A 12,969-nucleotide genomic window follows, 5' to 3' on the forward strand; every position below is an offset into this window, starting at 1 on the left:
TGTTGGCTACTATTGTTATAAGCAAGTGAATATGTATGCTTTGCCAATAGTGTGACTTGCTATCATTTGCTTAACACCAAGGATGATGATCATCTTATTCTTTGCAAGGGGAGGGGATACAGGCACAAATGAAATCAGACAATGTACCATTTTATTCTTTATAAAATATATTTCATATTGCTGCTGTAAAAACATTACATTTCACATTTTTTTAAAAAAATTTTTAACAGTAAAAATAATACTTGGAAGACAGCTGGGGGAAAAGGCGCCAATAAGACAAATTCACAGATGGGATTTATCTCCCTCTTCTCTTTTTTGCCCCTGGTAAAGCCAGAATCTGGGATGATCAGAAAGTAACAGGACAGATTTCTTCAAATTAATCAGAATTTCCATCTTCAAATTAATATTGTCTTTCAAGGAGTCACCTTGGGAAGCTACAGACTTATTATAGCAATGTGGCCCATTCCTCAAAAACAGTCTCTGAAATTACAAAATTGCTTTCAGAGCCAGTTTAAAAGTCACATAAGTAAATCCAAGTTATTTTATTTGGTAGTCAGTCCTTTTACTTTGCACCTAAGACCTCACTACCCTCCCTGACCACTGACAGTATGTCCCAGGCTTGTCCCTGCACTGAACGACCACGGATGCAGACTTAGCATCATTAAGGCTGTTGAAAAGACAGTACCACAGGTTCTGAAGGTAATTGCAAAAATATTTTGAATTAGGTTAACACTGTGGGAGTAAATATACAGTTTCCCAAGGTAACTGCTTTGAAAATCAGTCCTGTTAGTTTCAAAAGTACACCTCTGGTATCTTCAATTGGATTCTGCTGCCTGGATGGGCGGGGAAGTAGGGAGATACAAAGATGAAGAAAACAGGTATAATCACTTGATCAACTCACAAGCCACCCCACCTCTACCCCTACCCCCCACCCCCACCCCACTCCCAGAGGGAAACAAATGGGGCAACCCCAAGGACAGACCACATGTCAAGAACCAACACAACAGCAAGAAGACAGAGGTGCAGAGCGGAAAGAGGGGCAGGGGAGACCAACACCACCGAAATGAGTGAGAGACGGAGCAAATGTGGACAGGGAAGGCTGCACCAAAAAAACAAACAAACTAACAAACAAAAAAACCCTCCATTTTCAATTTGTTCCATCAATTTCTTCTCTCACTCTTCCTTTTCTGCTCTGTGTATAAATGATATGAGAAGACTACCTCATTTCGAGAAAACCTTTATATCCAGTTATATCTACATGGTCCAAACTGAGGGGTCAAAATTGAAACAGCTTTTCAAACAACAGACTCAGCAGAAACTGACTGAAGAAACCGCCTAGAAGCGAAGGGGTAAACTCCTGTTCTCAAAACACTCCCTCCCCTCACCAGTAAGACCCAAAGATGGACAACATGGAAAGTGAGTGGAGTCCAGGAAAGCAATAACCTGATGTCAGCTTTTAATTCTCAGTGATGCTGAAAAGATTGGACAAAGAACCCTGGCTTGCCTCTTGCTGGCCTGGTTTTGAGTTTCACCAAGAGACAGAATTCCAAACATTTTTTTTTTTTTACCAAGTTTTAAAAATATACTCCATCACTCCCAAAGACACTCATGCATAAGTGTGTTTTTCCCTTCTGTCATCAAACCCAGGTCACTACCTTCCTTTACAACACACCCCTATTCTTAGGTTTGCAGGTTTTTTAACCCTAAATGTGTCTTGGATTGAAATGCTATATTTCCCACGTGGAGATGGCCAAAGGAGATTCAGTAGTCAGGAATTCTCACCAGGGACTAAGAGGATAGCCTTTGGAACAAGGAGTAGACTCTGCTGATCAGTCCCAGGAGAGGTGGCTTTGTGGGATTCCCTGAGCCCCTGACATCTGGATGCAGGTCCAGGAGTCCCACCAAGACAGCTGGCCACTGATAGCCATGATCAAGCAGACTCTGAAGAATTCCCAAACAAGCCACAATTAGAAGAAAGATGAGGCTCCAAAGCCAAAAGTGCCCTACTCAAAGTGTCATTCTTGCCTAGCCCGTGGTAATCATTATTTGGCATGCCAACAAACTCCTTAAATCTTTGTCCTTCTCAACAACATATTTGCTTATTTATCTCACGAGCAATGTAGCCTGGTCTCCCTAAATTCCTGTGGTCTCCAGAAACACCAAGGGCCTAAAATCCAGTGGCTGTTAATTCAACCCATGTCTTCCTCACATGATTTCAATGCAACAAACTGACTCTCTACATCAGACAATTTGGACCAACACCGGAAAAGAATCCAGAACCCTCCTGTGGTTTCCATATCCAAAGTAATATTGCCCTTCAAGAAGTCACCTTAGGAAGATATAAACTTAACTGACACATCCTAGACTCCTCACCTAAGGAAGAAGATCAGATCATTTCCAAAAGGGCAGGTTAGCCAATGGAACAATCAGGGACCTGTCAACTCCTTCTCCATCAGGGGATGGGGGGCAGACTGCCATTTATTTACCTTTCTATCTATTCCCTTCTCTCTCCTTCCTCCACAGCCACACCACCTGCAGCTTTGGGAGGGAAATGGGAAACATCCCTGGTGCAGATGGGAGACAAAGAAGAAATCTACCAGGGTCTCTCAGGTCACCCAAATAAGAGAAACCTTTAATAAGAGAAAGGCTTAAGGAAAACAAAAAAAATGAAAGAAAGAAAAAGTGTTTTAAAGGTGTCATTTCCATAATTGGAGGGAGGAAACATCAAGAGGGAGTTTATTCAGGTAACAGGAGAGAGTTTCACAGATACTAAAACCCTCTAGTAATTTCCTCAAAGAAATAAGAAAGAATGATTAAGGTAGTGTTTGCCACATTTCTGAAAGTGAATTATTATTAGCCTTTTCTCAGCTAATTTGGGACAATCTTTAAAAATCTATTAGTCTGGGCAATTGGGCTTTGAGAAGAAGCCAAATAGTATTTCTTGGGATGAAACCCAACAGGTGAGGGAACCCAGATTCAAATAGTTGTCACCAAGAAAGAGTTTTCCTTTTACTTCCATGGAAGTTGCTTGGTGAGGACAAGTTCTCCTTTCTCCCAGATTCAGATGGAGAAGAGGAGACGGCACCTTGAAAAGTGCACAGACACCCACTCTTCCCACTCACACTTCCCACCCCCATCCGTGACAGACCCTGCTCTCTGAGAGATCTGCCAGAAACTTTTTTTTTCCCAAGAAAAGTAAATTCATTTTGCTCACAGTCCCTTCTGGAAGAGCTGAGAAAGCAAAGAATTCACCAACTCAGCAGGAAACAGAATGAGCTGTTCTTTCTTTTGATAGGTACAAACTAATCCCCTAGAGAAATGATACATGGGAAAGGAACAGTAATTAATTCTTTGGTCGCTGGATCACTGTAAAATACCCTTGGTCAGTTTTGGCGCACTCCTATTTTGGGGAAGAAATATTTTTGTTTCTTTCCTTAAAAATAAAATGTTCCCACACGGGGAAAAAAATGTTTTAAGAGTTAAACGTTAGCCAATAGAGCCCCAACTCCAAATTTTCACTTTTATCTTTTAGGTTTCTGCTGAGGGCTTGAGGGTGTCTGCCTTTTGTCATCTGGCTGCTGGTCAGGGCCAGAAAGAAGGCGGATGGGCCAGTCGGACAGGTTCAATCCAGGAATCGCTGGCAGGCCTTCTTCCACCGGCAGGCAGTGCACCACTGGTCCCTGTGCTCGATGCCGTATACCTTGCGGCACTTCTTAGCTTCCCCACGAGCTTTCCTGCCAAAAGAGAGTAATGGGAGTACAGAGGGTCACGCACAGTGGTTAAACCTGGAAAGCAGATAAGTGAGAGGCTGAGCAAACAAGCAGAGGCTGGCAGAGGTGGCCCAGCGAGACAAGCAGGTTGAATGCCAGTGGGGGTTGGAGGCTGGAGGTATGGAGGTCTGAAAGCCCTTCCCACCCAGCACCTCTCCCTCTGGACTCTGCTCTGTGGACTAACTCTGGTGACTATGGCTTGGCAGACTCAGTCCACACTTCCAGCAGACGTCAGGGACAGAAATGAGAAGAGAAGGCACGATGGCAGATGTCTCACCTGGCACTGCTCTGGGCCCGGGGTGGAGACGTGACAATCAGGTGAGATTTCATTGCAGGTGGCGGCTGCTGGGGCTCACTGAAGCTTAGCGACCGGCTCCGCACCTGGGCACAGGCAGGGAGGCCACAAGTTCAGGCCGTGAGCGCAAGGGCAGTCATGGAAGATGAAAAACCCCTCCTACAGGACAGGCAGCAACCCTTTCGGAGCCCTTCTGTGTGCTGACCCCATGTCAAGCACTGATACAGGAGGCCAAGATGCCTTCTCAGGGAAGTTGTTCTAGGCAGAGGTGAGCTCTCTGCAACAGGGGCCAGGTAAGGTGTGAGGCTGAAGAGTGAGAACAGGACTGCAGGCAGCCTAAAGATCGAGAAGGGGTCAAGGGCAGCGAGCCACGTGACCCAGTCACATGGGCTGCTCTCCACAAGGGATTTAGACAGAGTCACCAAACATCATAATAAAAGGGGGGAGGGTTACCACTGCCTCGATGGCACCTTCTAGCATGTAGGTTGTTTTACAATGTCTGATACATTCCTTAGGAGATATTTAAGTCTAGAGCCCACATGCATGTTTCAAAATGACTTCCAGTTTTATTTTAGTTCAAGGAGAAGCAATGTAAGGCACTAGTCAATAGTGGCCATCAGGCTTTCTGATCCATTCCACACGCCCCTTCAAAAGCTCCCATCTTCTTTCTTTCCTGCCTCCTCTCCCTCTTCTCTTTGAATATCCAACATTCTCTCCCTTCCTTCTCCTCTCAACAGTAAAAACATACAATTAACATTTTTTTTAAAACAAATCAACATAACAAGCACCCACAGACACTCAGGGATAAATAGGGTACTGACCTCAACTTAGCCTGGTGATTTTGTTGACAATGAACCTTCTGGATCTCTACTCCTCTGTAAACATCCTGCCCTTCCACCTTCTAACAGAGGCTGTGACCAGCTCAGGATGGGGAGTGGGGATGGGGGTGCACTGAGATCTTCAACAAGTTTAGGGGCTGGAGGCAAGGTGGCAACACCAAACATGTGCTGGAGAGACTGCCTCCAGCACCAGGTCTGTGTGAAAGGGCCCTCAGCTTGGACCAGAGCCCCTGGAAGTGCCGACAGGCACAGACCAGCACACTCACCGGAGAGAGGGAGGATGCCGTGGAGGAGGTGGCAGCCCAGCTAATACTGGTGTAGATGTGCGGAGAGACGGGGATCTGAAAGGACGGCAGAGCCTGCTGGAGACAAGACAATGTCAGCCAAGGTTCCATCTCAGGAAGCTTTCAAAGCCTACCAATTATCCCTGTAACTTCACCTTCTGCAGCAGAAGGTGCATCTCAGGGAATGTGGAAGACACTGGGCTACACTGGATTTATCCTCCCAAGAGAAATATCAGCGTATGCAAATCTTTGAAGTAGTCTCCTTATTTCAAGCCTCCAATCTTTTCTAGAGCTCTACTCAGGAACTGCTCTTACAGCTGGTTTCCACGCCAGCCTCATGACTTGATCATCGCAGTGGATTAAAGTCTCACCTTGATCACCTACCAAGAACATGCTACAGGCAGTTCTCACAAGAAGTCTAAAAGCATCCCTGGGCAACTACTTGAAAGTAGACTGGCACGATGCACAGGTTTAGGTCTCATTGTAAAAACATCAGTCACACCCTCACAGGCCCTGTCTCACCCAGTGTCAGCCACATCTGCCTGCAGGGCCACCTGAAGTTAGGAACACCTGAAACAGCTAAGCAGCCATTCATTCTGGTTAGGAGAGTGGGCTCGTTTTGCATAAGCTTTCTTATTGAAAAGCTCTGCTTTTTCATTACTAACTTGCAAATCAGTCCAGAGTCTAATAAACCAAGCTGCAGGCAGAAAAGAAAGGAAAAGGGGCACACAGCAGCTGCACATTCACCATCCTCCATGCCACCCTCCGTGTCAACTTTCCCAACCACCCAGGTCTAACAGTCTGTTCCTTCTTGTACCCATGACACTTTGCTCATGCCTCTAGTAAAGCACTTTTGCTACTTTTTTCTCCTTTTCTGATAAAAATGAAAAATCAAAATTAAAATTTTTTCAATATATTTTTATATATTGATAGTAACTTAATGTACCAAAAGTAAACATAACTATGAATCAAAAACATAATTAATAGAGGTGATTTACTTTAGTATTCCATTTAATTATAAAATTCACAAATATAAAAGAAATCATTAAGAGAAAGCAAAATATTCACCAAAAATCTTCACCTAAAGACTCTCCTTAAGCGAAATAAAACTAAGTATACTAATGTCAAACAAGTAAATAAATTCTTAGTATGTTCATTTCTTGTGTTGCGTGAACTCATCATTTAAATAATAAATTGGTATAAAAGAGAGAAAAGCATTTGTCTAATTGTACCAGAGTCACCTTTAAATTACATACACCTGTTTTCCTTACTCCCTGGATTGTCTCAGTAAGTTTAGGACTTCCTTTCTTCAACTGGGAACTCAGTTCCTACAACCAAATTAGAAGGCGCAAACCAAAAGGTGGAGGAAATTAATAACTCAGGTTCTCTTCAAAACATATAAGTGATATATTATCTATCGTTGCTTCAATCTGCTAGCATAATCAATAACTGAGTCTACATTTTTTAATCCTCTGTAAAATACAAATAGATTAAGATCAGTCATTTTATAATATATGGATAAAATATAAACTCACAACTTAAACTTTTTTTCATTAACTCTGTGGCATTTGATACAGATAATCTAAGTAAGCACCCTACTTAGTAAGATAACCATAAAAAATCATACCACTGCTTATGTAATAACTGATTTTCAATAAACATTTATTAAATAGAATATTCCTAGTGTTTGCTGGAAACTTTTTTACTGTGCTATCAGGGCAAAAAGAAAGAAAAGGTTGTTGGCCTGAGGGAATGGTCAGCCTGGTTCAAAAAAATAAGAGAGAAAAACAGTGAATATATACTAATAGTTTCAAAATAATGTAATATATGGTACATGCTATAAATGGGAAACTATTAACAATCATACGTAATTAATCATAATTTTTTTTTTCCTTTTTCTCTCTCCAGCCAAACCATTTACTTCACAAGGGCAGGGAATATGCCTTATTCTATCTCAAAAGCTTAACCCGATACTTAAGGTATTCAAAGGCTGGTGGCTGGATTATTCGTTTACGAAATACAATTCTAGGAACTAGGGATTTGCTCTGGAAACCCCATCTACACACTATTCCATCCCCAGTCCAAACCCACCACCAACCTGGTTACTTAGGGATTCAGCCAGCATTCTAGTAACACTCATGAATGATAGCTACCCAGTGAGTTTGAAAGGATTTTCCTTTTCCTTATTTGTAGATGAGATTAGCAGTTGGGTCAGAGGGTTCAACCTTCAGTCAAGAAGGTCAGCAGCCTCTATCGGGCTGGCCCATGACAAGTCAGTGGCAAGTGACAAGCTCATGCCACCAGGCTGAGCTCCCGGAGTGCTGGGCCCATACCTGGTATGCATGGTCAGCCTGGATGTGCCAGAAGGAACCAGGAGCTGACTTGCTGAGAGCACCAGAGGGCAGGTAAGACTCCAAGCCAGGGTGTTCTGAGCCTGAGGCCTGGGCTTTGGGAGGAGGTGATGGCAGAATGGCAAGGGGTGGGCTGGCGACGCCGGGGGTGGGAGCTGGTTCAGCAGTGGGGATCCCAGGGGCAGGGGTGCCAGCAGCTGCAGATTCTTCCTTCATCTGCACCTCTGTGTAGTAGAAGTCCTCCTCCCGCTTGAACTGATCAGAGTCTACAGTGTCCCTGTGTGGGAAGGAGATGCAGTGATCATTAGGTACAGGTCATCTCAGTTCAGAAATGGGAAACCAAGATGCATGAGGGAAGTGATAGCTCTGGGCCACCCAGCAAGTCAGGGAAGGAGCCAAGAGAACACCTGGGAGTCTGTAAAGGATTATGCACTTGCACATCAATGGGAATTGTTTTTCCTGGCACCTAAGGCTTCTCCTCTCACAGAACATGTGCAAACCTCTCTTGCAGGAGTCATAAACACTGAGCCCTCCATAAGTCATCTCTGAGTCCCACCAACTTGCCATCAAGCTCTTTCCTCAAGGCTGTGAGTCCATTTCCTCCATCCTGGACAGCCATGTAGCTCAGCTCCAGCAGCTCAGTGCTAACAGGGCTCTGGCTCCCCAAGGGGAAGCAGGTGCCAAGCTCAGCCACGATACTTCTTAGCAACAGGGAATGGCCGTGATTGAACCAAATATCCTATTTCTACCCAGAACTAAAACCAGACATCTTGCTTCCTACAGTGAGACAAGGAGATACACGAAGCTCTCTTCCCATAAACAGCAAACCCAGCGGTCGTCACCATGATTGAATGGGCCTTCCTTCCCAACTAAGGTACCTTTTCAACAAGCTATTTTGCTGGGCACAGGGGCAGGGATAATCCCTGACAGAGGAAGGTGAAAAGGCGGCTTTTCATAGCAGGTCATTTTCTTGAAAGCATTCTGAGCTGTGGATCATGGCGAATGAACAGGATAGGAGAACACCTGCCTAGTACTATGGGCAAAGAGGACCTGGGGGGGGGCGGGTGCTCCATACCTACCCCAGGTGGAGGGCTTTGACGTGTCGTTTGATGCCCACAATTGAGCGCAGAACTTTGCCACAGCTTGGCCACAGGCACTTGTACATCACCTTCACAGAGTTCTAGGGGAAAGGGTAGACTGGGTAATTGGGATATGTTCTTCTCTCTCATCACACTCTCATCCTTATCCAGTGGGGACTTGGCTAGCTGCCACCCTCTGCCTTCTAAAAGAAGCCAACAAAAGGCCCTTAGGGAGGGCTTCTCTGGGACCAGAGCAACTGACAACCCAGGAACCAGATGGCCTGGACCTCAGAGATAGTTCTAAAAGCAAACAGCAGGGCTTGGTGCTACAGAAGAGGCTTCTTGTGCAAAGGCCTCTGCAGTATGCAGGAAAGAAGGGCAAGCATTGAGGTAGAAAAGGAAGTGGGAAAAAAAAAAAAGAAGAAGAGGAGTAGGCTCTGGGAATATCATAAGGTAACAGAAGCAGCACACACACACAAAAACCTGAAATGGCATGGAGCCTGGAAATATCTAGGACCTGGAGGCCCCTCCTCTGCTGGCTGCCCTGCCCCTAGCTGCTGAGCTCACACTCACACACCATGTACCTTTCTCTTGCGTGGAGCTGGTTCATCTAGTAGGAAAGGGTCCGGATCTGTTTCAAATCCATGATCCGTTTGGGGGGAACCAAAGGCATCCCCCAGATACTTGGGGCTGGCCTGGGGGTGGGGAGGCGAGGGGGTAGAAATGCCACTGCTCCCACTCCAGTGCCCGCTGGTGGTGCTGCTGCCACTGTCAGACACGTCACCGCTCTCCTTCCACAGGTCGCAGGCTGTGCGGGAAGCTGGCCGGAGAGAAGACAAGAGGACGCGCTTGGGCTGGGTTCTGAGTGGGGCCCTGGTATGGCCCTGTCTAGGCAAATTACACAGCCCAGGTTGGGAGAAGATGGAATTCAGCCTGGGAGGCTGGGTTTCTGAATCCAACTCCTGGCTGTGGCTCTGCCTGGCTTTGCCCCTCCAGGGGAAACAGAAACCTTCCCTTTCAGAGCTTCAGGAAGAACGGGAAGTGGGAAGGGGGATGTGTCCCCTGCCTCTGTGCCTCCAAGTGTGGGTGAGAACAGCACCGACAAGTGTGTTGAATACCACCTGGAAGGCTGTCCCTGCAGCTGAATGGGAAGGAAAGGCTGAGAAACTTCTTGTCCAGGCTTTCTTGAAAAACTCCCTTCAATCATCTAAACCCTGGCAAGTACACTAAAACCTGTGAGTGAAAAGAACCCATTCAGCTCTCATATCAGGAGGGTATAACTTTTACCAGAGCTAGCTGCAGCCCATGTTGCTCCTCTGTTTTATCCAGAAGAAACATGTTTGGAGAAGAAAAGATGACCTCTAAGAGTAATTAAGACTAATTGCATGATGGGAGACTGATATGGCCCTGAATCGACTGCCCTGCTCCCAGCAGTGCATCTGAGTAAGACGATCACAGTGAGGTGGGTGACATTCCCCATTTTAAAACTGCCTGTCTTCAGGCTGCTTTAGGCCCAACCCAGATTCTTTCTTTCCTAAGCTATACATCTGGATTCACCCATAGGAGAATCTGAAATTCTGATACAGAGAAATTGCAAGAGAGGGTAAAAAACCCGTGAAGCACGCAGGTACCATGCCTTGTGTTCCCAAAGTCCAACTCCCAAAGGGAGTGTTCCACGGCCTCCTTACCCTGGACTTGAAGATTGACTACTATCTCCCTTGTGGCAAGGATGAAACCCTACTACTTTTCTCTCATTCTCCTCAGGATTCCAAAGCAATTCTAGGCTAATCCAGATACATGGAACAGACTCTTAATCCAGGCTCTCCTTAAATTTCTCATCCTAGAAGATGCCCACCCAAACCCAATGGGGTGGCATGAATGAAGAACATGTCCTTCCTTAGATATCACTGTTAAATCTCAAAGCTATGACCTTCTCTTTCTGGAAAGCAAGAGTTACTCCATCTACACATGGGTGCACACAACAGGCCAAAGGTCAGGGATCCACACACATCCCACTCAGGAAACCTGTCAGGGAAAGAAGTGCAAGGGAGCAGAAGAGTACATCTAGTGTGATCAAGACTCAGGGGATAAAGAGCAGGTCAGGTGGCAGGCAAACCCTACAAACACAGCAGCCCTTCCCCAAATGAACCACTTCACTTCAAACAGCAACTCTAAAACTGGCCATTTGGCATACACAGGAAGAAAAATATAAACAAAGCAAAAAGTTAATATCCTAAATTAACCTGTAAGATACAAGCTGAACATAAGTTATTCTACCTTAGATCATACATTTTTCTAGTGCAAGAGGATCAATATTCTTATATCATATAGTATTTTGTGTTGAAAACAAAGTACTCCTCTGTAAATGCAGAGTACTGAGGGTTTACGGTGAACTTTTAAGAAATATTTACAACTCCCTCTGCTCTCATCTCTACACACATGCACACACCCACACACAGCCAGCCATCCTAACACTACAGAGAATTATGTGCAAACAGTATCCAGAGCAAGGTTTTTGTTGTATATATCTCAACTTGCAGAGCATTTCAATATAAATATAGCTGCCAAGAAAGCCTTATTTTCCACTGGCTTCAGCTATAAAATGAGAAATACATTGTAATGGAAAAAAATAATTAATTAAAAGGGACTTAAGATGAGTTGGTGTTGATATATGAGTGTGCATGATGATGTATATGCATTACACATACACAAATGCACACAGAGGCTTCTTCTTAGAATTGGAATCAATGATCTTCTTTTCCTTCATAACACTTTCCTGGACCTTACCCCTGTTGACCAACCTCTCCAGAACTCCTAAGCTTGCAGAATGTCCTGAAAGCTTCAAATTGACTCCTTTCCTCCCCATTTTGCCTGTGTAGCTCCAAAGTGCTAATAGAGCAGGCATGCAATACTATGCTTCACAACTAAAACTCTAACAGGGCAATGACTTACTCTAGCAACCTGGTCCTTGACTACAGGGTTTGAGTGAATTAAGTTGTTTTTTCTTTAATCACTCCTTTCACGTTGCTTTTTATGTAGGGAAATTACTTATGAGGGATACTTGTAAAGGCCACTCTAACCTTCTGGTATGTGCTTAGAGCTAAGCCCAAATTTTCATACAATTCAATCTGATCTCACCAGTGAAAAAGTTATTCCCTAGAAGTTAGGCCAGCCCTACAATGAAGTTGCAAAATACATGAGGTCTACTACCAGTCTTGTCAAAGTACTAATATCCAGCAACCTGTCCCTCTGTATTACTGTTACTATTTTGAGGTCAAACTAGAATCATTTTGTTTTAATTTATAAATTTGCTTTGAAGTAATGCTATTGGTTTTTTATTAAGCAATAAGATTCATTTTAGACTTCAGCTCATTGGTTTCAGGTCCTTGGCCTCTCGGCCCAAACTAACTTATACACGGCTGAATTAGGCAGTTGGAAGGGGGCGTGAATTTTGTGAGGCCACTAGGGGACCATTTAGTGTATCTCTACCATTGTGAACTAAATATTCCTCTACTGGCCTCATTCAGATCCCCAACCAAAGTGCCTCACTCAACTTACTCCCATAGAAGAACTTACTCAAATGAGGCTCAGTCCCATGCTCAAGCATCTTCATAATGCACCAGGAAACTTCTCCCCAGATGAGGAAACTGAGGAAAAAGAACGGAAGCATCTAACTAAATGTCACTCAGCAAGTCTGAGGTGGAAGTGGGAAGAGACTCCAGGTATCCTATTTCCAGGCTGAAGCATTCTCACAATCAGCTGCTGAGAGCAGAAGAAGTCAGTCCCGGGCGTCTGCCAAGCCCAGAACCCACTCAGGCCCCACTTCCTCACCAGAGAAGGTGGTCTCGGCAGCAGGAGGACTCTGCACGATGGGGCTGCAGGACAGGGACGTCAGGACCATGGCCGCCATCATCTCATCCATTTCCACTGCATCCGACTTCCTGGATTCAAAGGCAGAGTGCGAAAGGTTACTTCTTGAGAGAGCTGATCCGTGACCCCGTAGAAAGAGGCACTATTTCTGGTTATTTCCAGGTGATAATCTTATACTCTGGACTGTCCCTTCCAAACCCCCATGCCAATCAGCCAGAGTGTGCTTAAGGAATATATGTTAAGTAAAGCATGAAGGTCTCTCTTAATTCTTCATGAAAAATACTCATTCTGAATTATGTTTATTACATAAATCAGCCCCAGAATAAGCAGGTCAGTACGGATCCCACAGCTGACACTCCAAGGCAGCTCCACTCTCCCCTGACTTCTCTTCCCAACTCTGCAGCTTTAAGTGCAGACTTTTATTTGGGGGAAAGAAAGCAGAGTCAAAACAATGAAAGCATTAGAATTCAAAAGCACTAAA

At 44.8% G+C, this 12,969-nt stretch overlaps 1 protein-coding gene across 8 annotated transcripts in view; it reads right to left on the reverse strand.

Annotated features, from left to right (window-relative positions):
• Window positions 1-1,500: 1,500 nt before the first annotated feature.
• The window catches only part of ZNF395 (zinc finger protein 395), a 47,005-nt gene continuing 35,536 nt past the window's right edge, over window positions 1,501-12,969 (reverse strand). For 7 of the 8 annotated variants that reach the window (XM_037812882.1, XM_037812876.1, XM_037812877.1 and 4 more), the window contains 7 exons: window positions 12,450-12,559; window positions 9,203-9,438; window positions 8,619-8,719; window positions 7,522-7,816; window positions 5,171-5,266; window positions 4,048-4,151; window positions 1,501-3,734 (listed from right to left, as the gene is read on the reverse strand). In XM_037812882.1, the coding sequence (XP_037668810.1) occupies window positions 3,623-3,734; window positions 4,048-4,151; window positions 5,171-5,266; window positions 7,522-7,816; window positions 8,619-8,719; window positions 9,203-9,438; window positions 12,450-12,559 (1,054 nt within the window). In that variant the 3' untranslated portion in view covers window positions 1,501-3,622. The remainder of the gene's footprint in view (window positions 3,735-4,047; window positions 4,152-5,170; window positions 5,267-7,521; window positions 7,817-8,618; window positions 8,720-9,202; window positions 9,439-12,449; window positions 12,560-12,969) is intronic. The other variant, XM_037812883.1, reaches the window with a different exon arrangement.

The sequence above is a fragment of the Choloepus didactylus genome, chromosome 20 (assembly GCF_015220235.1).
Source record: "Choloepus didactylus isolate mChoDid1 chromosome 20, mChoDid1.pri, whole genome shotgun sequence".
NCBI lineage: Eukaryota > Metazoa > Chordata > Mammalia > Pilosa > Megalonychidae > Choloepus > Choloepus didactylus.